Below are 24,640 nucleotides of genomic sequence, written 5' to 3' on the forward strand. Positions count from 1 at the left end.
CTGAGGGGGTCGGGCTCGGCCGTGTGGGGTGGCCGGGGGGACAGGGTGTCCATCGGCGACAGGGTGGCTGTGCCAGCTCCATGTGCTGCAAGATCGCTGCGGGATGCATTGTTAGCGCAGCCCTGGCAACCCGCGATCCTCAGTGCAGGGGCAAAGGGGTGATTTCGCCTCCCGCCCCGCTCTGGGCACACGGGGATACTGGCGGGTGAATGGAGGGGAAGAGGGGCAGAGGCGGAGGGCGATCGGGGGGAGTGGGAGAATGAAGGGTGATGGCTGCTTGGGCGGTGGGGCAGGGTCAGATCCAGCCCCGGGGAGGGCAGTGGGATGAGCCACCAAGAGCTACCAAGCGTGTTTGAAGACCAGGGCCTGGCTGGGCTGAGCAGCTCCAGGGATATTCCTTCCGCTGGGACATGGGGGCAAATCTTCCAGCGGCCCCAAGACATCTGAGACTCAGACAGCACTTCTGCTCCCAAGCTGTGAAGCTCAGTTTGAGATAGCATTTAGGGGCTCAACGTCACTGGTTGCTAGGTACTTTGCCCAGGCAAACTGGTTGAATGAGTGTGAGCTGTGCCCCACTGCCACATCCATGCAAAGAAAATTCTAAAAAAAAAACATAAAAAATTGTCGCTCTGCTTGCAGGAAGCTGTAAAGTTAAGCTTGCAACTTCCACCAGTCACCTAGCAGATTGTTCTAGTATCAAAAGCTCCCCTAAAGCATTGCCACCATTTTACCCCATGCCCTGTACCTCCCTGAGCACCCCTGTGCAGCTAGCTGAGCCCCCCAAGGGACCCAACACAGGCGGCCATGGGATGCTCGGGGCTGGAGCACCTCACTGGCAGGCCCTGGCACACAGATGCTCCACGAGGGTCAGGCACGAGCTAACTGAATGCATAACTTTATTAAATAAATGCTTTGTCATGAGAAAAGACAAAGATCAAAGAGTAACATAAATTATAAGTTGAATAAATAGTATACAGCAATCTTCACTTTTTAATAAAATGTGAGATTTTTTTTTTTAAGTACAAAATGCTAAACAGAGCATTAAGCTCTTCTTCCATTGTCAGTTTTTCACAAACTGCTTTTTTTTTTTCCCACCAGTAAGATTATGAGTATTTCTTGTTTACTGGAAAAAAAAACAAACAAAACAACAAAACCAAAACGAAACAACAGAGCTACCGTATGTATGTAAAGCTATAAAAAGCTACCGTAAAATGTGTAGTGAGTATTGCTTAAAGATAAAAACCAGGCAGGAAACTCGGAATCTGGTGTGTTTTAACAACTGTGTTACAACGGTGGGTAACGTGCATGGTGACGTCTGTCCCGGTGGCAGTGGCGGTGGCTGGTGGGGCTGGGGAGGGGGCCACAGCTGGCAGGGCTCCTAGCCAGGGCCAGGACAGCGGTCTGGAAGTGAGGTGAACTGACAGTTCTTTAAATATACAATGCTCCATTTGGGGGAAAAAAAAAATCAACAATGACAACAAAACAAAGCAAAAAAAAAAAAGAAAACTAAACCAACAGCAAAGAATTTTCATGGGAAAGGCGGAGAAAAGGGGAAGGGGGGAGAGAGCGGAGAAATAGTGCAAAATGCTCTTGTACTAGTGGTTTTCAAAGTCCACTGCAGTACAGACAAGGGGTAGCCCAGCCACTGAGCGCTGCTCCCTGGGCAGATGTGGTGGAAGGGCTGTCCTGAGCCATCCTTGTCCTCTCCTTCCCAGCTCGCATCCTAGATACCAACGTGGGCTCAGCACAAATACTGTAGCCAGAGACCCCTCAGCCTCATGTCCCCCCGATTCACAAATTGCCAGCATCTCCTGGTGTGCCTCAACCCTCCCCAGCTTCCAAATCTGCCCCTTCTGGTTCTCTCATCCTAAATGCAGAGGGGTGCTGCTGGGTGCTGAGAATGGGAGCACCTCATCACTGCCATCCCAGAAGGTGACCAAGCCCTCCTGAAGTCACTCTCAATCCCAGCCCAACCCAGGCTCCAACCCCGGTCCTAAATATTAGTGCAGCCTGTAAACAGCCTCGTCCTGCTGGGGATCCTTAAGGGAGTGGGCAGCTGGGGGGGGGGGGGGGTCACTTGGTGCCCCATCCTGGGAGCCAAGGTGATCTGGGGGGTGACAGTGGTGCACCTCAAATGTCCATCATCCTTTCCCCCAGGTTCATGGGGACAGGACAGGCAATGCCATCCCAGCATGGGTTATGTAGGGGTGAGGGAGTCTGTGTGGGATGGATTTTGGTACTCTGGGCTCCCAGGGTCACGTAGACTTGCTTGGTAGGAAGAGGATGGAGCATCGCCCTGTGTCCCTTCCCAGTATCTGTGGTGGCGTCTTTGTGACACCACCATGGGGCCCTGTGAGCTAACCCTCACTCTGCAAAAGCATCCTCACCAAAAGGCAAGGTCCATGGGGGTCTGATGCCCTTCCCATTGCACCCCGGGGACATGTCTCCTTTCTCTGCAGCCAAAGGCTTTCAAGTTTTGGGAAATTAAACAAAAAAAACCAACAAACCAAAAAAAAAGCAAGAAAGAGGAAGAGAGAAGGAAGGAAGAGTCCTGGGAAAGGTGGTACTGGCCTATGACAGTCAGGAGGTTTTGCACAGGGATCAGCAAGCAGACAATGTCAACAATGGTGTCCAGTGGCCCTTGGGGTTAGCACAAGCTCCTCTTCCTCCTGCTGTCTTCACCCCATTCTTCACTCCACTTGCACCCCAGCGTTAATCCACCACTCTGGTTAAACCAGCCCTGCTCCATCAGCCCTGCAGAGCCTGGAGGGGTCCCTCTCTCAGCCCCCACCACGCTCCCCTCCAACAACACGGAATTACCCCACTCCAACAGGCTTTTTGGGGGGCACATCTACACTGGTAGCACACTTCCTTCTTTTCAACATGGGAAGGTGCTTCGTCCCCAGGACAAAATGTGTTCTGCTGCGTCTCCGTGGAAGTCCATAGGCAAAACTCGCTCCCGCTGTCATTTGGAGGGAAATTAACCACAGCTGTCCAGTCCTGCCCTCCATCAGGGTAACGTCCGGGTGGGGAGCCCATGGGATGCTTAGGGGAGTAATGTCATCTCATGAGAGGCTATCAGGGCTCCCAACCTTTGATGGCAAGAAGCCTTCACCAGAACTCCCTTGTCCCATCCCCACTGGTGGGGCCCCAGTGGTGCTGTGGACCTCCATTTTTCTCTGCCCAGGTCCAGGAAGCTGAAAGGGATATGGGGGTTCAGGAACCTTCCACCTGAGATCAGCTGTGTCCTTTGGCCAGTGCTGGCTGCCACCTCCAGCCGTGGCAGTAGGATGTAGCTCCCAGCGGGTGTGTCTCCCCACCACAGCACCCAGACCCCACAGCTCCCTTTCCTTTCTCTCCTTCCATTCACTGCAGGATCTCCTCCCAGCACCAACATTGTGGAGACCCTTGTCAGGGATAAGCAAGAGGCGAGAGTCCCAAAATCAAATGCAAATGTTAAAAACAAGAAATGAGTTAGGAAAGCAGCCGAGGGCTGTCCCAGCATGCCCAAGGCAGTGGGTCTCCATGGTGCAGTGGCTGCTGTCACTCAACAAGGAGCTGGGCCCCAGGTTAAAGGCAAGGGCCCATCACAGGATCTTACTGCAGGGTCATGGGAATCAGCCGTGGCAACATGAGCAGTATCCTCAATGCAAAAGGATGTCATTTTCCTGCCCATGAGGAAAGCTATAAACCGGCCTTAACAAAAAACCAAGATGAAACAAAGTGGAGGTTTGGGGGTTTTTTCCCCCTGGAGCAAACCACATTTTCAGCTGTAAAAAAAAAAAAAAAAGAAAGAAAAAGAAATCTCCATAGTTGGTCAACTTCGTGATGGCAAAGGGTGGTGAAGAGTTTTGGCCCTGATTCCCCTGTCCCCATGTAGGGATACTTCAGTCTGAACAGTAATGCAGTCCTCAGTGTTGATGAGGCCCTGATTCCACAGGCACCGATGCCCCTCCATAACTCTGCTTCTGTGCTTAATCCAGCAGGTCATTATTTGTTTTTGGGAGGGGCAGCATATCCCCCAATTGCATATTACATTGAAACCTCCAGATTTCATGGTGAAGCGTTGCAAGGAGGGAAAGCCACATCAATGCACACACAAGTGCATGCAGGTAACGAACACTTTCACACCTGGATGAAAGAAAATTTCTGACCTTCCAATCAAGATGAACTGGACAGGGGAGACTGTATTTCCTTTTGTGATAATTTTTTTTGAAGTCCACAGATACTTTCTGGGGGTATTTGTGCTGTTGCAGGATCTGTGTTTCCCTCCCCAGCCTATCTCCAGACACAAAGTGAACAGTCCCACGTCTCCTCCCTTGCTGAAATCTGCCTGGATTGGGGGACAGTCATTTGACATGGAAATCAACTCAAGTGAGTCCCAGCAACATGGGGAGGACACTCTGGAGGACTGCAAGGGGAACGCTGGTGGCCACAAGATTTTCTCTCAAGACCCTTCAGAAATCAACTAGCTAACACAAAAAAAAAAAAAAAAAAAAAAAAAAAAAAACCTGCCCAAAACCCGTACTGGAGAATCAGCAACTTGGAGAGCTTCCTACATCAGGGTGACCTCTGCTTGTGGCAGAGGGGTGCAGGCAGTGTTAGGGAGAGGTGCAGGATGGCAGAGTGGCCATGGCTGGTTTGTCTCTGGCTCTATCCTTTCCTTGCTGAGTCCTTGTTGTCAAAAGGCTGTTGTAGATTCCGAGTCCTCAGTTTCTTCAGGGTTTATTTTTCTCTCTTCTCTTTTTTTCCTTTTCTCTTCTTTCATTTCTCTTCTTTTCTCTTTTCTTCTCTTTTTTAATTTTCTTTTTTCTTTTCTCTTTTTTCTTTCTTTTCTCTCTTTTTACTTTTCCTTTCCTTACTTCTCTCCTTTCTTTCTTTCTTTCTTTCTTTCTTTCCCTTTCTGTTTTTTTTTTCATTTTTCTTCCTTTCTCTTTTTTCTTTCCTTTCTTTTTTCGTCTTACATGAGATGAAAGGAATCGGAGTCCCGGGGCGTGGGGAGGTGTGGAGGGGAGGGTGGAAGGGAGTCTGGATAGATAGTGATGGGGCGGAGGGAGGGGATGTGGCTTCACTCCACATTGCTGCTGTCGAACGCGTGGCACTGCAGGTCTCCGCTCAGGAAGTCAGTCCCCGGCAGCTTCATGCCATACTTGTCCACACACCAACACAGCCCACGCTTCCGACCCCTGGAGGGCTTGCACTGGGGAGACACCCAAGGACAGAGATCAGAAGCAAGCCACCAGACACTGTGTGGCTCCCTCCCTGCGGATGAGGCCTTGGCCCTTCCACACCACCAATGCGATCCCCATGGTAAGATCTGGCTCTCTGCTTTCAGGACATCCCTGTCCCTGCTGCTACCCCAGCCCAGGGTTCTCTGACTTTTCACCCTCCCTCACCAGCTCCTTCAGGATGCTTGCTTCAGGCCAGATGGCACTTGGAGCCATCAGCAAGGCCACCCACCACCAAATGTGTCGGCAGATGCTTGCAGCATCAGCCAGACTAACCCAGCAAAGGAAAACCCTCCATCCTTCCCACCCAGGGCAGTGGCAGAGATAAGCCCTCCTGGGTGGGGAACACCTTACCTGCTTCCTCTTGTAGAAGCCCTTGCGGTCACAGTTGGGGAGATGGACAGCGCGGGGGACCATCCGCTGGCTGCTCTTCAGCTCCTGCAGGGACGCCTCCATGTGCCTGCGGCACGGGCCCTGCACACAGGGAGATCAAATGTGAGAAGGGGAGCACCTCACATAACCTTCCAGCTGCAAAAGCCCCCAGGTCGCCCCCCCCACCCAGTACCCATTTCCCAGGGTTAAAAGCCCTCTGCAGTCACCTTCCCATGGGAGCCTCATGGAGGGAAGGTGAAGGCACCCACCAGCTCAAACTCCTGCCGGAGCTCAGGGATGACCACGCGAGGGTGAGCCGTGTTCTCAGCCATGCCCACGAACTTTGCCAGGGTCAGCTTCTTCCGGCGGTCCTTCTTCAGGGCTTCAGCCTTGAGCTCAGAGAGGCGCCCGTGCTTGGGCCGGTAGGCCTTGGGCGGGTAGGTCTCCTCTGTCATCTCCGATGTGGTCGGCTCCTCATGCTCCCGGGACTCCCGTTCTGCAAGGGATGGGGTAACAAACTGTCATGTCTCCGTGAGATGAGTGTGGCTTGCTTTTGCACAGAGACCCTCCTGCACAGCCCCAGAGAGAGCTTTGGACCAGGCAGGATGAAAACGAATAACCAAAGGAATCCCTTTCCCAGCTGCTGCCTACAGCCCTGGCTTTATCCCACTGTGTGGGGCTTCACAGGTTTTTTGTGTGACCTCTGAGCTCAGGACAGGAAGGTGTCTAGAGAGCATGGAGAAGTCAGAGGTCTAGGATGCATTCCTACATACAAGGGTTATCGTTTTTTTGCGGAGAAAGACCATTATGGGGGTCATCCTACTTCCAGGGCCAGGTGACACATAAATGAGGCAGAGAAGCCCCTGTTTATCCATGCTGAGAGGATTAAGTGATGAGTTCATACTTCACCCTGCCTTAAGAAGGCAAGAGCACAAGCCAGGAATGCTTGAAGACGAGACAATTCCAAAGCCAAGGTCAATCACACAGCACAGCCACCACGTGGCTGGGCAGACATTTCAGAAGTGATACCAAAGATGTGGCTGACAAGTGCTGGGATCTCCAGGGTCCTCAGCTTGCAGCCCCACTCATGGGATCAAACCAGCTCCCATCTGCTGGCACACACCCAGAAGTCAGCAAAGCCAAGGGTAACACTGCCAAGTAATGCTGCCTGACTGCCACTGATGGTACTGACAGCAAAGGGGGAACATGTTCAGGTTCTGTCCATGGCACCCATCTTCCTGAAGACCCCCCAGCACAACCTCTGCTGTCAGGATGCAGTCAGGAGCCCTGAGCAGTTATATATAGGAGCAAGCTGGTGACAGTCTAAACTTAGATGACTTGTGACATTTAGTATAACCACCAGAATGAAAAAGGGTTATTTCTAAACTAAATTTGAATACAGTTTAAAGGTCCTGAGGTTCCTGGTCTGCTGACCCCTGGGTCCCCAGCTGTCTGGTGTTGATGACAGTCCGTGCTGGGACCAGCAAGTGACCATGAGGAAACTCATTGCAGCAGAAAAAAGGCATCAGAGTAGCTGAAATCTGTCCCTGAACAGCATCTCTTGCAATTTCTATGCCAGTGAACCCAGATCATCCCCTCCTACAGGAGGGAAAAAGGCTCAGGATTAAAATAAAAGCAGATATACGCCCCCAGCAAGGCAAGCAGGATTTTTTTTTTGCAGACTGATTGCTTCCTGGAGCCCAGATGCAGCACCAGGAGGGAGAAAGGTGAAGAGGATGCCACTGCTGCCCAGGGATGCCTGAGGATGCCCAGTGGGGGGGGACAGACGAGACGCTTAGTGGCAGATGGCAGTGCCAGACTGTCACACACACCTCAGCTGGGGGGTTTGGAGGTGACTGAGTGTCACTGGGTCACTGGGTGCCCAAGCCAACTACAGGTACAAGTCTCCTATTCCTCCTTGCCAAGGGGACCTTGCACTCTCCCAGCAAAAATCTGAAAGTTTCTCATGGCCACTTATTTATTAAAGTGGCCCATTGTTTTTTCTGTTTCCACAAGAACAGCACTGGATGAGCATCCCAAACTCTACACCCTCCTAACTGCCAAGAACAACATAAACAATCCCCTGTACCATCCCCAGGACTCATGTGGCTCCCCAGGATAGGAAAATTTTGCCATTTTACCCCATGATGCTTATATGCTTGGGTTTTTATTCCTTGCTACAGGACTCAACTGCCTGCACAGATCAGGGCTCCTCTGCTCTAAGAGGATGACAGACAGGGGATAGAGAAGAAACTGAGTAAACTGGAAATTACTCCCCAGAGAATGAAACAATACAAGGTGCAGCTGAAGTACATCCTTTGCCTCAAAAAATATTCTGGCAGCTCAAGGTCTGAAAGAACAGAGGCATCTGCAGTGACTAAGCCCTTCTTATAGCAGTGAAACACGCAGTATTCTGTCCCAGGAATCCCCTCTGGCACCCACGTCCAGGGCTGGAGAAAGTGCTGCCAGAGTACCTCCCTGGGCTGCCCTACAGTAATAAAGGGAAGTTTCACATTGGTGCTGGCAAGCCCCCAGTAACACAGGAGGGGCACAACTCATTACCTCTGCAATGACAAATACGTGAGGCACAGCTTCTTAGGGAAATCCTAACAAATAAAAACAAGTAACAAATAAAGAATACAAGGCAGTGAGGATTCAGTCAGAAAAACAGTACAGGGTATCTAGTCCCCAGAACTCATCATGCAATGGGTGTCTGCAGCAGCTCAGACTGCTCACATGGTCAGCAGCTTTACCCTCTAGCAAGCACCTTATCCCTCCTCTCCCTGCAAGCTGCCAGCAAGCCAGAATGTGCTGGGGACTAATGTGGAGCCCTTTCAGCAAGGATAGATGGCAGCCACAGGAGTCCTGTGCTCTTGCAGATAACTGATGTGCACTGAAAGCTGCCCAGAACACAACCCAAGTCTGGTGCTTTCTGCAGGGCTGAAAAAGCACCTGGAACTGACCCCCTTTGCTCTCCCTGGCATGCATGTGGTCCCCATGAAGTGGGAACATTTGCTTGGGATGTCATGCAACAAGGGTTAGAAGTGATGGGACTCCTTCATCTGTGACTCAGCAGTGGTGTCTAGTTTGGGTCTTTATATCCCAGTGATAACTCTATGGATGCCTTGAAGGGATCCCTTTCCTCCATCCTCTTATGTTTTTTAAAGCCTAATTTCCTTCAACAACAAGGCTGACCTTGTTAGAAGAAGCAACCCCTCTTCTAACAAGCCAATTTTGGCAAACCGAAGGGCAGAGGTCTGACAGAGACACCTGACAGGCTCTGGGCAGCTGGTAAGGGGCCTTCTCAGTGCCAAGATGAGAAAGAAAGGCAGAACTGGGGCATGCAGCACCCATGCAGCCCCTCCCTTCTCTTCCTGGCTGGCACATCCACCTTAACCTGCAGCTGCCCACGGCTGCCAGACCAGACACTCAAATCAGCATCCCCAGAGCTCCTGCACTCACCTGCCCATCCTCACCCACCAGCTCATTCATTACCCTTTGTGGCCCCCAGGCTGGCTCATGTCAGGCAGCATTTGGCACTGCTGTGCCTCCATGCCTGAGGAGATGCTGGCAGAAGCAACTCCCACTTTTGCCAAATGAGCCCTACTTGTGTGGAAGACTCAGGAAGGAGTTCAGGCTGGAGTTCCTCCTCCCTCACTGTCAGGTTCTGGCCTGCCACACAGCCCCTTCCCGCCTACTCCCATCTGCCTGCCAGCCTGGTGGCTACCTGCAGAGGCACAGCTGCCTGTCTGGGGACACAAGGCATGGGCAAAACATGCTGCATCCCTGTGGGCTTAGGGCATGGGCAGGAAGGCCCTACTCACAGCGTCCCCAGATGAAGGACAGTGGGAAACAGAAGGTGGGTGGCTTACACAGCTCCATTCCTTCTACCCACAACTCAGGAGGGGATCACCTCCCACCAGAGGTCCCATCCCAAGCCTACTGGCACAGAAAAATGACATGAAAGAATGACATTGCTAGCCAAGCTGAGGATGCTGGGCTAGCATGGAGGTGACACATGGGCTGTAGCCACCTCAAAGGGATGTTGACCCTACAGCCAAGGCAGGAGACTGAAGGACTCAGGCAGTCCTTCCTCTGCCCCAAACTCAGAGCCACTCCATGGAGTCATGTCTGGTCTGATCCACTATTGCCCAGGCAAAGAGGGGCAAACATCTGGAAAGGCTCTTGACCCAGGCCAGGCCAAAAGGACTGTGCTGTTGATGAGCCCTGGGACACAGAAAATACCCACAGCAGATCATGGGATGTCCTATGCCCTGGGCTGAGGCACAGTGTCTTCTCCCCACTCCAGGCTAGCCAGTGGAAACTCCCTTACAGGAACCATTTCCAACTGTTCCCTGCAGAAGGGAAGGGGAGTAGCAAAATACCAGGCACTGTTTCTGGGAAGCCACAAATTGCTCCTGTCTGGCTGCCTGCTGTCCTTAAGAGATACCACCCAGCGCAGACTACACATCATTCTGCCCTGCATCAAAACCCAGCCTGGTGCTCCTGGGCTTCAGATGCTTTGGTACCATGCGACCCATAAGGTGGTGGGTGCACTCACATGGGGAAGCAGAGTCTGTGGGAACACTCCATTCCTGTCTGCTGACATTACAGAGTGGAACACAAAACTTCTTCCAAATGGCTGGGAGGCTCAAATTTTTGTAACACATTTTCATTGGTTTCTGGCAGAAAGGATCTATTGACTGCTGCTCCTAATGAACCGTGCTCGTTACAGCCACAGCCCACTGCTAGAGGACTTGCTGTCCTGTTCAACACCACCCCCAAAAGCCACATGCACTGAGAAGTACATGCACAACCACAGCACAACCCTGCTAAACAGCCCTCCTGATTATTATCATGATCATTATTATTTACAGCAAAGGCACTAACAAAATACACCACTTATACAGGAAGGTGTTGGAGAAAGACTTAATGGGGATCTCAGTTAAACCTCTAGCACAGGAACAACACAAATGTCACTTGTGGAGACTTTGAGAATTTGTCCAGTCCTTCCTCATCCCCAAACTCAGCCATCTCTGTTCAGAGGTGCTCATTGCATATGGGGCTTATACAGGAATTCCGTTCTTAGGATCCTGGCCGGAAAAAACCCTGAGTATTTTCCCCAACTTCCCTTCCCATTTGTTGCCCACTCCAGAGGAGGGGACATGCTCGACCTACATCAAAACTTCCTGGTACTGGCAGGCAAATTTGTCCCTGACCTGGACTTGCACCTGTGGCCATGATGGGAAAATAAAAATTCGTCCTTCCTGGTCAGCACACAGAGACAGCCACTGTGTTTGCATTCTCAAGATGCACGCAGGGAAGGGATAATGCAGGCAGGGAAGAGATGCAAAGAGAAAAGAGTCATCTCATCTTGCACCCTTTGGCAGCTGGAGAGTACAACTGAGCAAAAGCATTCTTGAGCTCCCCAGAGGCCACCAGGCTCAGCCCAGGCAGAAGACCAGGAGCTCTCACCCTCCTAATGAAGAACAGCTCGCTTACATTCCTGTCCCAGGCACAGCCCCCAGCGTGGTGGTGACAGCCCCCAGCCCAGCTGGAGTGGTCAGCAGGGCGGCCCAGGCGCTGTGCCTGTGCTGGGGTCACTGCCGAGACCACCGCCCTGGTGAGGTCAGGCAGTGAGCTCAGGCGGCCGCCCAGCCCGAGGCCATCTGGCACCCACTGGAGGCGGAGCAGCCAGGGCTGAAGATGGAGGCTCCAGCCAGTTCTTCCACTAGCCCAGGGTGTTGTCTGCTGGAGAGCCAGCTGCAATGTGCCTTGGACTTTGAACGAACTTTTGTGCTTTGGTGGGGTCTTGGCATCAAGCCGGTGTAGTCTGTCTGGCAGGGACTGGTGAGGGAGCATGCTGGTAATGCTTGCAGGTGATGAGAGGCTCAAATGAGACACCACACACCAAGAAGGACAGAATAACAGCAGGCCTGCTGGGACTGCCACCCCACCTCTCACAAGTCTCAGTGACGTGCAACAGACACTTACATCTATGTCACATAACACCCAAACGCTAACACTGAGGTGTTCTGAATGGCCAAACTCCATGTGTAAGTCATTGCAGAGATGTTGCACCCTCCAAATTGTGACCAGCCCCATCATCTGGCTTGGGTTATGATTTTAGGGTGGAACTAAAGTCCAGTCTCCTCTCCTGTGACTCCAGTGATTGCACTTAGGCCTCCAAAGGTCTGAAGTTAAGAAAGGTAACTCCCACCACCTCTTCAGTCTTGGTCCCCTTGAAGCCTGTGATGTAGTTCTCATGGGCCATGCTGTTTTACAGACACAGGAGAAGTAGTAAGAAAACACAGTCCCTATTTCATTCCCAGGGAATTAGGAACTTCAACAGCTGCCAAAGGCAGCAAAGCACTTTTGTGATTTGCAGAGTGTGGAAGGAAGTCTTTAGCAGTCAAAGCACTGTGAAGTGCTCCCAGAAACACCCACTCTGCCCCATCATACCCAGTCACCTACCAAAGACAGATGATCAGAATCCAATCAGTCCATGGCTCAAAAGCCACACAAGCTTTTGGAAGAGAGGCTCCAGGGTATTCCAGTATCCTATACCCCTGTGACAACATGGTGGAAGTTGATGAGACCTCACTCCCTTGTTCCACTGAGACACCTTTTAAGGGAAGGATATGGATCAGTAAGGCCAAGCTCAGAGAAGAGATGGAAAAGCATTCAGAGAGCTGACTTGGAAGGCTAGGACTTATCTCCATTTCCTTAAGCCAAGAGCCAGGAGGATGCTTGGGAACAGCTCAAGAATACCTGAAGAGCCTCAGAGAACAAGCACTGATGGCAGAGGGATGTGCTATTCGGTGGCTTTTTTTTTTTTTAAAGTAATTGTTTGGGCTTTGCTGAACTAGCCTGGAAGACCAGCTCTTTCTCAGGTTATTAATGTCTCCTCAGCAGAAACCTGTGGATACAGATTCTGCAGTATCAGCCAGGGCTCACCTGCAGAGCGTGAATATCAGGTGCTTGGGCTGCCCCCAGGTTCACACAGGATTCATGGGAAAGGAAGATCATCATCCTGATGACCTCTGTGTCCTCATACAGATCTGGATGGGGAAGAAATGCAGCTCAGCATGTGGGAAAGGAGATCTCAAGGGAACCAGCTCATGTTTTGGTCTGCTCTGGAAGTGCAGGAGCTATCTGTAGGAGTGGATCTCTGGGTCAGCATGACTTCGCAGTGCCAGCAAATGCCACGGAGGTGGGAGAGGTACAGCTATGGGAACTGGAAGCTTAAGGAAGGATCTGTGTTGCTATGTGCAAAAGGTACTTTCCTGAGTTGCCCTTCTTTACTGCAGTCACAAAATAAAACTCTCTGAGAGTAACTCAGTAGAGCAAGGAGAAAAGCAGGTTTGGATATGGGGAGCTTCATGATGGAAGCTCCTTCCCTACACATTGCTAGCTGTTAGTTCAGCAGTCTACAAGCACCCATGCTGTGCTGGAAGAGACAAGCTTGGGCACCTGCTGGTGGGCTAGACTGGTGCTGCCCTGAGATGTAACAATAAAGACTGTGGCTGAACAGGTGTTGTCTTTGTCTCTTTCCAAGGACTTCCCAAATCTGTTTACAATCAGTTCTCCATGCAGGTGTGGGAGTTTGCAATGCACATGCAAGACACACCAAGACCCGGTGACGGCCTGAATCAACAGGCAGCATAGCCAGAGACTCTGGGTTCTCATGACAATGATTTCTGTCCAAGAGAGAGCCCAAAATGTCCAACCAATAAAAGAATTGGGAAACTTTCCAGAGTTTCACCTTCCAGTAAGATGATGAGCAAACATCCATCCATTTCAATTAAATGATGCTGATGTGCACCATCTTGCAAAATTGCAGACACTCTGTTGTTAGATAGCTGCTTATATCAGCCTGACATTTCCTGAACAAAGTTATCTTCCAGAGAACTGAACTGGCAAGTGGAGGGGAAGGAAGTATTGCAGGATTAGATTTATATCAAGAAGCTCCTGTTGCTGATGCACTGATGATAGGAAGATAAAACGTATTTCCTTCACATCATCTGGAGACTGCAGATGTTCACCATTCCATATGTTGAAACTGCAGAAGAAGCTGAGAGCTGAATTATGACCCACAGAAATCTAAGTAAATCATCTTTCAATATCAGGGTGACCAAGACATTCTTCCTTCCTGGAAAGGATGAAGTAATTCAGACTTTCTTAGTCTCGCATCTTTTCCAATAAATCCACCAGAGCAGCAGATTTCATTGGTTGCAATAAAGGAGGCAAAACCCATACCAAGCTGCCAAGAAACTAAGAGCAGGAAAAATTAAAAAAGAAAAACTCAGAGGAGACTGCATGACAGTCTCTGACTAACTAAAGGTGAGGAAAATCTGGTTTAGCTCCTGCAAAGCATCATTGATTTGTTTACCAGCAGTTTCTCCATGGGGCTTATTTGTGACAAAAAGATGAGAACACACGTGCTTTAAGGTTTTCTGAATGAAAACAAAAGGTTGTTTGATCATCTGACCACCTGAGATGACTTGGAAAAAATCTTCCTGTGGCCACAGAAATGAAGGAGGTATGATGTGTCCATCAACTGTCATTACTGCATGAAAAATAAGCAGGCAGGGGGAACTTTTTGGATGCAGGTAGCTCAACATCAGCAGTGGAGGAAGTGTAACCAGGGAGATGGAATAAGTAATTTGCCCTCCTGGACTCCATGGGGCTTATCTTTAAAACTCAGGTGAACAGTGGTACCAATACACATGAGACATCAAGAAATCTGGTCTTAAAAGCAGGTGCTGCCAGGATGCTTGTCCCTTGCTCACCACAAAGAGACAGGAAAAGGCCCATCAAGGTGGAGCTGTGGAGATGCACCTGTGTGAGGTGTTGGACAAGAACTGTTACAACACCAAAAGTATTTCAGGTATGCAGCTGTGATTACAAGTTCCAGCCTAGTCTGGATTAACTTCTAGGCCTTCAGCCTCACTTTCACAGTTTTGCCTTAAACCAGATGGAAAAGCTGTGTAAGATCATCCATTGCTCATCTCTGTGTCAGCACCAGATGACACATCATCACATGTACCGTCCATCCTGACTATTACCTCCTCTGAGGGATGAAATTTCCAACCTCTCCCCTCAGGACTCCTTCTCTCAGAGAGCCTTTGCCTGCAGTAGGCCTGGATGTTATTTAATCTCTCAGTCCACCTAAGCAGGACCACAAAAAAGTACAAGCAGCTTGACATTCACACTCAGACAATATTGATAAGGAGAAATTTGCCCAAGCTTGATCCTAATGGGTGACTCTTGCCTCTCTTAGCCATGTTCCACCCTGTACCACTGCATACATTAGCAATTTCTTTTGCTCCAACATAATGCAAAGATGCTTTTGAATGTTAAAAAAATCCTCATGGGTCTCTATGGACAAAAGGTATAGACCTCCATTTTAGGGTGTGAAATTCCATGAAAGACAGCTGATCACACCTTGCCACAGATCTAGAGCCTTTCTGGAATGATAAAATCCTTGTTGCACTTTGTTGTTTCTCCTGCAACCTCAGGCCACTGCTGCTTTTACAAAACCAAATAACTGGCCACTGAAATGGTTATGAAATAATGCAGTAAAATTTCACCCACATCTACTATTTCATCAGGAAAGAAGGACACACAAGTAAGAGCAATGACTGTATGTCACTTTGTATTTAGATAAAACGTCTTAAGACATGTAATAATATCTTAAGACGTGTAGTTGTGGCAGCAGCATAATTGACTGCTGGACAGCTATAGGACAGGCATAAGACAATTCTTCCCTAGAAAAACTTTTCTCTTTTCCAGCATGTTCTTTAAATTAGGAAGTGAAAGCCAGGTTCCATAGTTTTCACTGGGTTATTTAATTACAGATTTTCATCATTAGTCCAACACATAACATCTGATTTCTTAAGCATGAATAATAAATGGCTCTGTTGATTTAATTGTCCTCTGATGAATCCCATCTGTATTTGGAAAAATAAAATATTTCTACTGTTTTTCTACAAAAAATAATTATGAATATTAGCCAACATTGCCCCCAAAGTTACCTTTAAGAAACATTCCTTCTTCTGTTTAGCTAGGCAATCATTTCCCTAAGTATCTGTGAGGATTACTTTCTTGCCCTTAAATAGCAACCAGACAAGTCATCTCCATCAACATAACAATTATCTCCATCATCAAGCCAGCTGTGTCCATCCAACAAGCAAACAAACCAAACTGCAACAACAACCTTACAGGCTCAAAGCTGCAAAGAGCTCTCCAGCTCTATCAGAGCCAACAGCCTTAGCTTTGGCCCCACAGTCCTTCGAGGACTGAGGCAGCTGGTTCCCACTGAGGGGAGAGGTGCCCAAAAGCCTTTGATTCTTTGGCCCTAGAGGAATGGTGCTCAGCATCCTGCAGGATCAAGGTCTGCCAGGCTAACAGGGAACAGTGTGCCAGTTTGCTGGGGGAGATATTGACCCCCCATTCCCACATTCTGCATGGAAGAGACAGTACCAGCGGGGTGGAGTTACAATGAAAAATGATGGGAATATCAGAGGGGTCTGGAGAATAAGGGCAATAGTGAGAGCAAGGCCTTGTGCACTTGCACACAAGAAATGCCCACTGACTTCACAAGGATAAATTTAACATGCCTTCTCAAAGTTTAATCTGTTGACAGAGCCTCTCCCTCACACTTGTCCTGGAAACATCATAGACAGAAGACTTAGCAAAACATGCTGAGAAATGGATTCCTTGAGAGCAAATTTGCTCACAGCAAATCACCAAGAGCAAATTTCTGCAAACACATTATGCTGGCTCCTGCTGAGATGAACTTCAAGCAGTGGATTGACATGAACACTAAGGGGTCCTCTCAGATCACTAGCATCAAAGAGCCACCTCAATAACAACATCTTGCTGAGAGTTGCCTTGGCTACACAGCTGGAGGAACACAGTGTCTTGTGGGGGTTGAGTAGTAAGGGGATGGGGGATGTCACCAGGTATGACGGGACCCTTCCAGGATGACCTGAGGCATGAATCATGAACTGTGCCCAGTGTTCTTAAATGGGCAGCCCCAGGATCCAGGAGTGCTGGCACAACTGTTACCCCATTCTATGTCCTTGCCCTGTGTATCACCCTGGGGAAACCCACTGTGGAGGCTCATGCTCACTGGACCCAGTGCGCCAGGTCTAAGGAGATTCCAGCATGGGGGGGTTAGGTATCCTTCTCCTTCTCACCAGCAGAGCCTCCTCATACTTTTGGCTATTCCAGTCCTGATGATAAACAGATAATATCTGCTTTTTCCCTGCAAAAAGCCTCCTTATGAACAACTAGGTGGTTATCAGGCTGGCTGCCAGTGAGTTCACACAGGCTAAAGATGATCTTTGGATCATCTCTGACCTCTGCAGCATCATGTCTTTGGGTCTTGTAGCTTCTCTGCTCAGTGCTGGAGGCTGTTTCTCCTGCCCTCAGTTGCTGCATTTCAGCAAATGTGCCATCTTTTCCCAATTCAGTTCTTCTTTCACACCCTCCCGAAGGCCAGTAGTTGCTGCCTGGGCATGCAGAAGTTTGCAGAATCCCAGAGACCTCAGTGCCCCTGACACCATCTCCTTCCACCTATGACACCAGCAACCACTGCCCTGGCAGGTGGACTGGCTGTCATTTGCAAGGCACAACTTCACACCTTCACTGGGAAGAATTTGCTTGTTTTAAATAGGAAAATTTGCCCTCAAGAAATCTCTCAGTGTGTTATCTTAGTCTAGCCAGAAAACACAAGCCACCTCCAAACAGAGGGGGTGAGTTTGGATCCACACAGCTGGCTGAGAGGAGGACAGATCTTGTATCTATCTCCTTCCTCACCTCCCATTGTTTGATATGCTCACCTGGTGTATCTCATTTCTGAGCCCTCAGTGGGAGGAGAGGGTAGGCTGATCTGTATGCCAGTATCTGATCTTCATGGCAAAATACGATGTGCCAGTCATAACCAGAACCCCTGCATCTAAGAGAGGTTTGTGTGCTGCCTGGAAACCATTCTGCCTCCAGAGACAAGAATGCTCCATGTGTGCGCTTGCACACATTAAATGTTTATGCAGGCGTGTGTGGGCGTGTGAACACGGGTACGTGTGTGGATATGCTCACACGCATATCTTCCCTGTGCAAATTAATAAATTAATGTTACTGCTCTGCAGCCCACATCGAGGGGCAGGTGTGTTCCAGCCAAATTCTCTACTTATGTCTGGCCTTGAATTTGCACTACTAAGTGCCTGGGTTAAAAAAAAAAAAAAAAAAAAAAAAAAAAAAAAAAAAAAGGGGCAGGATTTGCTGTGCCATGGGAACTTAAATCTGCCCTGTGTTAGCACAGGAAAACGAGCTACAACTGTTCTTAGCGGCTCACCCAGCTGAGAGTAGGACGGCAAGCCCGGAGGGGATGAGGTTCCCGCCACCCTTCGCAGGCTGCTCCCAGGATTTTCAGTTTGCATGAAGAGTTTAGGGAAGCGCTGCTGCTGCAGCAGCTCCCGCAACTGCTCCTGCATCTGCGCCTCCCTGGGCCCGCGGCGAGCAGCGCTTCCAGCCGTCGTTAGGAGGAAGCAGAGCACCGCGCTCCGGGTGCGGCAGCGCCGGGTGCCGCCTTTCCTCCTCTTCCTCCCCCTCTGCCCCGACACGTGTGACAAACTAAGCGACAGGAGACTCTGGGGGATGTCTTGAAGCTGGCACAGAAGGTACCCAGTCTTTCCTGCCCCCTTTTGTCAAGCCTGAGGGGACACCCTGCAGTGAAGCAAACGCTTCCAGTCGCACATGACTGTGCTCAAGTCACTGACGTGCCAAAGCCGCGACGATCATCTGGCCTCAGGATGCTGCTGCTGCTTAAGTATGACACAAGGAGGCACAATGGCCTCCTCCAGCATCCCTCAAGTTTGCAGAGGCTCCTGTTTGAGACCAGCCCCTGCTCTCCGCTGTGGTGGTGCAAGCTCTGGAGGGGCTCCCTACACTGACCTGGAGTGGGTCCAGGGCTGTGTGGAAGCTCGGGGCCAGCTCTATCACTCATGCACGCACGCACACACAGAACCACGTCTTTTCTCCGGTGAACTCTGCTGGCACTCGGCAGGAATTTCATTTGGATCAACTACTTAATATTCTCTCCTTCCTTAGAAACCAGGCTGCTGAAAAATCCTTCCAGCCAAGGCCCCTCCTTTCCTGTTTGAACCACCCCATCCCTTCCTCCCCCGTACACACACACACCGCAGAAACCCAGTTCTCTTGCTGGCACCTGATGGATTTCACTCTCTCTATTTTTTTTTAAATATATTGTTATTGAAACTCCAGATCAAAAGAAAAATGGAGATTTTCCTGTTTTGTGTCTGAGGTTTTGCAGGCCTGTTGATACTAGCTTTCACCTTGACAGCTCGGAGCTGCTTTGCACAATGGACCTGCGGCTCGCACCAGTCGGGTCCCTCCCGCAGTGACATGTGCACAAGCCAGCTCATCCCGAGCACCCTGCTCCCATGACCCCTGCCCTCACCCTCACCCCGAGCTCGGCATGGGGCTGCCCACCTGCCTCCCCACATCCCCTCTGCTCACCCCTGAAGCCCCGCATCCCCAAATGCAGAGCAGGCGAGTACGGGAAGGGGGAATGGGGTGGGGGAAAATATGTTGGGGAGCAACAAAGGACAGCACCAAACACAAGCTGCAGGAAATCTGTGCTCAGCAGCACTCCTCCTCCTCCACCTTTCAGCTGACGCTGCAAAGATGATTTTCTTAGGGCAAATTCTGCAAACCCTCCCCTTTCCCCTCCTGGTTATCGTTGGCTCACGGTTTCATAGGGAAACTTGCCAAGTCTTGCTCGCTTTCTAGAAAGAGGGCAGGAATGAGAGAGAAGGAAATATTTGACAACCTTTGTTTTTCCATGAGCATTTTTAGGGCAGCAGGCTCCAATCTGTGCCCTCCACTCCCTGGTGCTCAGCCTGACCTTGCTGTCTCAGCAGGAGGAAGTCTGGCAGGAGCAAGGGGAGAAAAATGGAAAGACATGGTATATTTCAAAGGAAACCTAAACAAAACAGAGAAAACCCAGAATCCTGCAGCCTGTGCCATAAAAGAAGCTCATTCATGTTTTTTTTCTTTTACCAGGAACAATCAATTGCAGACGTGATGTTTGGTTTTCAGTAAAGGACAGTGTCTGACTGTTGTGGGAGGAAGGACTACAGGGACCATCCTGTCAGTATCTACATATCCATCTACTTAAAGCAAGCCCTACTAAGGCTCTTTAATCCCACACTTGCTTTCCTTTCAGACCTCTGAACAAACCAGGAGGACATTCTGCTCATTACATCTAGCATTCCTCAGTACCACTGCCCAGCATACATATGAAGAAGCTGAGGCATGCTACCTGCAAGCATCTTGTCCCCAGGCAAGACATCTGCTCTCTACAGGAGAGCTAAGCCTGGCCTCCCAGGCTCTGGCTCTTGCAGCGCTGCTCAATGCATTTCTACCTTGTCCATAAGGAGGAAAGCATCTGCAATTTTAAACTTGGCCAGCACGAGGGCAGAAATAGATAGAAATGCAGTTTGATCTAGTCCTCACCACTGTCACATAGTTTATTTTGCAGAGTGCTGATTTTTTCTCAGTGGTTCGCAGCTCAGGGCCAATTTTGGTCATTGATAGATGGGAGGGCCAGGCCAGCTTCCCTAGTGCATGGTCCCTGTGCTGCTGGCCAAACTGGCAGAGGCCAGAAAGTTCAAGTCAAACTTAATTTCTTTTCTTGCCCTGTTGCTTAGAAACATGCCTATGAAAATATACTTTGTTCTCACACACTACCAGTTGAATGCCAAGTGACTTTTTTTCCCCTCTCCCATCCTCAGGAATTCCTGATTTATTTTTTATTTCTATTTGCAATTGCATAAATCTCAAGAGGAGCCTGCTGGTCTCCTGTGGCTTCTTGCAGCAGCCTTTCCAATCCAGGCTCATCTGCTGTCTGTGAACAAAACCTGTTGAAAAGAGGCCCCTGCGGCACTTGGGGAGTCCAAACTGGAAGTGCAGGTAGTGCCACAGGGTTGGTTTGCACAACAAACCTGTCACCGCTTTCCTGTCCCTCTCCTTGTTCGTTCAATGGGTGTTGAATCCCAAGACAATCAAAAACAGTGGAATTACAAGGGCCCTGGCTAAAGTTTTCACACAAAGCACCTGCTAAAGGACCAGTCTCCTTGGGAAGTGCAAGGCAGGTGAAATGGAAGGATAGTCACGCTGGGAGCCAAGTGCCAAAGCTTTTCCAGGTGTTTGTATGTGGCACCCTCAGCACAGGCACAGGGAATGGGTCCTGCTCTCCTGCTGGGTTTCAGCTGCATGGCTTTGCCTTCCCGGCCACACTGCCTGCCCCTGGCCACGCACACACACGTGCAGAGTAAATAAACACCAGGATGACGCACTCTGGGATACTTGGCCTATCTCTGCTGACAGTGGTTACTGCCCAGCTTCCTGGGCTCCCCAGCAGGAACGTGGCTCCTGGCCTCACCCTCTGCTCCCTGTGCAGGTCTGCTCCCATCCCTCATATCTTACAGCTGCCCTTCAAAAAACCAAGCTCAGCCTTGCTGTTTCTAGCTGATTAAAGGGAGTTTGGACATCTGATGTCATTCGAGGGAGGGGGGAATTTATTACACACAGAATTTGGTTTTGCTCTGAAGGATGGTGCGTAGCAACGCAACCACTGCCTGCAAGCAGCAAAGGGGAAAAAAAAATAAAAGCATCACAATTTATTAGGTGCTAGAAAGGAGAAACGGATTCCCGTTGCATGGGCATAAGCAGACGCTTGCTAACAATTAGAAATGACTGTTTCGTGGACCAAAAAAGTGAGGGCTTCTGGTTTCTTTGGCTTTTTTGCCAAGTGGTCTCCCGGACATGCAGACACGCTCCCTACCTTCCCTTCACACCATGGCAGAAATACGGATGTATTTGGAGGAATACAGGGAATCTGTCCTCACATGAGCTACAGGATCCAGAAATGGGAGTCAAATGAGTGTCAAAATGAAGGACCGCTTTCTTTCAAGCTTTTCTCATGTGCAAGGTACAAACATTTCAGAAGCTTGGCCTTGCACTGGTACTGCCATGCTCATCTTCATGCTTGCTGTTAACCTGTTCTTGCCCCTTATTACCCACACCACTGTTATTTTTTGCAAAGGTGTATCTTGTCCCTAATGCACCTGCTCTCTTCATCTCCCTGAGTTAAAGCCCATTGCCCAACAAAGATGTCCAGCAGCTGGCAGACAGAAAGAGCAGGCTGTAGTGATTCCAAGGAGGAAGTGTGAGGCAGAGCAACAAACCTGGGGGTGGCTGAGGACTTTGGGAACAGGCTGCTGATTTGGTTGAAAGGAGATGCCCTGCTCTCCTCTGCACTTCAATCTGCAGAGATCAGCTCGGGCCCCAGCAAGGTGGAGGATATGGTGATAGAAAGTTGTCAGGGAGAGGGTTGAAGACAGGGATGCAGGAAAGATGTAAAGGATGCAATGGGGGAAGGACTGGGATGCAGTTGTGACTAAAAGGGTGCATCTGGGAAGTGGGGAAAACCCTTCCACTGGAGATGGGACAATCAAGAGGCGATGATGGAAGGCAGGGTGGGGGCTGTGAGATGATGCAACAGGAGGTTTGACCACAGCACAGATGGAAAGAAGGATGGGAAAAGTGGCAGGGGGCATGGAAGAACAGCTAGGGGGATGGAAAAGTACCTACAAAGATGGAAAAGCAACTGTGGGTGTGGGTGGAAGAACATCGAGAAAGATGTGAAAGTAGCTGGAAAGGTGGAAAAGCAGTGTTGGGGGGGTGAAAGAGCGGCGGGAGAAGTACTGGTGGTGGAGAAGCAGACAGAAATGATGGAAAAGCAACGGGGGGCTTGGAAAAGTTGCTCGTGGAGGGGGTGGGGAGGAGAGAGAATGGGATAATAGCTAGAAAGATGGAACAGCAGCCAGGGTGTGTAATTGTGTGAGAGGAAGAGAAAAGTCAGGAAGAAAGGCAGAAAAGTAGCCACAAAGATGGAAAAGCAGCTGGTGGTGGTGCAGGGGAATGGAGGAGCCGGGAAGGCGAAAAAGCATACTGAGGGGGAGGGGGGGAGGGGGGATGGAAAACGGGGCGGAAAAATGGAAAAGTAGCCGGGAAGGCGGCAAAGTAAGTGGGAGCATGGAAAAGCACCTGGGAAGATGGAAAAGCAGCCGGCGGGATGGGAAAGCAGCGGCGGGGGCAGGGAAGAGCAGCCAGTGGGAGGGAGCAGAAAAGCAAGCGGAAAGATGGAAAGAGAGCCGGAAAGACGGAAAAGCAAGCGGAGGGTCATGGAAGAACACCCGGAACGGGGGAAAACGCAGCCGGGAGCTAGCGGTGGGGTGGAAAAAGCAGGCGGAAAGATGGAAAAGGAGCCGGCAAGGCGGATAAGCATCCGGGAGAGCTGCAGATGGAGGATCGGGGTCACTCACCGGCCTTGGCTTGCTCGCGGTAGCTCTTCTCGCTGAGGCAGACGGCCGTGCCGTGGAGCAGGGCGTGCAGCGGCTTCTCCTCGCCCTGGCGCGGGAGGCAGCGCAGCCCGCGGGCGCAGCGCTCGGTGTAGACGCCGCAGGGCTGCCCGGCGGGCAGGGCGCAGGTGAGGCAGCAGCCGCAGCCCGGCTCCTTCACCAGCTCGCAGCCCAGAGGCGACGGCGGGCAGAGCGACAGCGCCTTGGCATCGCAGGGCTCGCACTGCACGAAGGAGCCCAGGCACCGCGACAGCCCCGGGCAGGCGCCCAGCAGCACCAGGAGCCGCAGCAGCATCGCGGCGGGGATGCTGCGGGACGGGGCGCGGGGGGCTGCCGGGAGCGGGCGGCGCTGGCTTTCCGCTTGCCCCTTCGGGGGCCAAAAAAAAAAAAAAAAAGAAAAAAAGGAAAAAAATTAAAAGAAAAAAATTAAAGAATTTTAAAAAATTAAATTCAAAAAGGAAAGCGCAGCCCCTGCTTGCAGGCGCCCCACTCTGGGGGTTATTCTTGGGGTGCGAGACCCTCCTGCTTTTCTTTTGGCGCTAGGAGAGGGGGGACGTCTAGATTTCCTTTTTTTGTCTTTTTTTCCTCCCCCCGTTTCTCCTTTCAGCTTTTTCTCGCCTCGAAAGGGGGAATTCGCACCGCGATCCGCGGGAGCGCAAAAAAAGAGGGAGGGAAGGAGGGGGGAAAGGGAGCGAAGCCTGCAGGGGTAGCACAGCCTACAGGTTGCAGGGGGAGGCGTGGGGGAGCAGGGGTGTTTGGGGAGGTGGGACGGCTATTTCACACACTCGCTCACTCACGCGCACACACACACTCTTCCCAAAGGGCTGGGAGGAGGCAGGTTGGGAAGGGAGCAAAGTTCCTTGAAAACCAGTGTCCTGCTAATAATGCATCAAAGCAGTCAAGAGGAGAAGAGAAAAAAAAAAAAAAAAAAGAAAATGCAGGAGAAGGAAGAGGGGATGCAAAGCTCCCCTCCCCTCCCTTTTCTTCTGCAGGAGGAAAAGTCTCTCCCGACGCAGCGAGCTGCTGGGAAGCTTGGTATGAAGCAAAGTTGTGTTTCGATCGGCTCTGTTCAACTCTCCCGCTTTCCTCTTCCAAGATTTGCAAAGAAAAAAAAAAGACCAAAAGAGTAAAAAAAAAAAGTTTTCTGCAAAGTTGGAGTGTTTTGTTGCAAAGTCGGCAGAGGAGCGGTAAAAAATCAGGGGGAAAGGAAAAAAAAAAGAGGGAAAAAAAAATCCACTTTGTAGATCTCCCAACACTTTTCCCCTGGAGAAGTTTCTAAAGAGACTGAATACTGCAGAACAGGCTGTCTTTTAAATAGACTGCCTCTGGCTGCCTGCCAGCCCCTCGCTGCAATTTGAGATCCCAATGACACCTCAGCTTGACTAGGTGCCAGCAGCGAGGGCCCTATCAGTGCGCGCTCGGGCCGTGGGGGTGGGGTGCGCAGCTCCTGACTTCTGGGCTTCAAACCCCGGGCAGTGATCAAGGATAATATTATGAGGAGAGACAAGGGGAGGAGGAGGGGGAAGGGGAAGCCGAGGACTGGAAGGGGAGGGTGGGGGGAAAGTTCAGATCTTCACGGTTTAAGAA

General features: G+C 50.5%; 1 protein-coding gene across 1 annotated transcript; it reads right to left on the reverse strand.

Moving 5' to 3' along the window:
* Positions 1-879: 879 nt before the first annotated feature.
* IGFBP5 (insulin like growth factor binding protein 5) lies at positions 880-24,332 on the reverse strand. Its single transcript, XM_059852811.1, has 4 exons — positions 23,018-24,332; positions 5,870-6,096; positions 5,583-5,702; positions 880-5,200 (listed from the first exon to the last, which is right to left on the reverse strand). The coding sequence occupies exons 1-4, from the start codon at positions 23,346-23,348 to the stop codon at positions 5,069-5,071; spliced, it is 810 nt and encodes a 269-aa protein (XP_059708794.1). The 5' UTR covers positions 23,349-24,332; the 3' UTR covers positions 880-5,068.
* Between the last annotated feature and the right edge of the window lie 308 nt (positions 24,333-24,640).

Source organism: Haemorhous mexicanus, chromosome 8 (genome assembly GCF_027477595.1).
Source record: "Haemorhous mexicanus isolate bHaeMex1 chromosome 8, bHaeMex1.pri, whole genome shotgun sequence".
Lineage (NCBI taxonomy): Eukaryota > Metazoa > Chordata > Aves > Passeriformes > Fringillidae > Haemorhous > Haemorhous mexicanus.

Bases quoted from the DNA above. Each gene is read 5' to 3' on its own strand.
- IGFBP5 (XM_059852811.1), bottom strand. From the start codon at position 23,348: ATGCTGCTGCGGCTCCTGGTGCTGCTGGGCGCCTGCCCGGGGCTGTCG. The intron at 5,703-5,869 runs GTGGGTGCCTTC...CCCTGTGTGCAG, and splicing joins TCCGGCAGGAGTTTGAGCTG to GGCCCGTGCCGCAGGCACAT. The intron at 5,201-5,582 runs GTAAGGTGTTCC...GTGTCTCCCCAG, and splicing joins GCTTCTACAAGAGGAAGCAG to TGCAAGCCCTCCAGGGGTCG.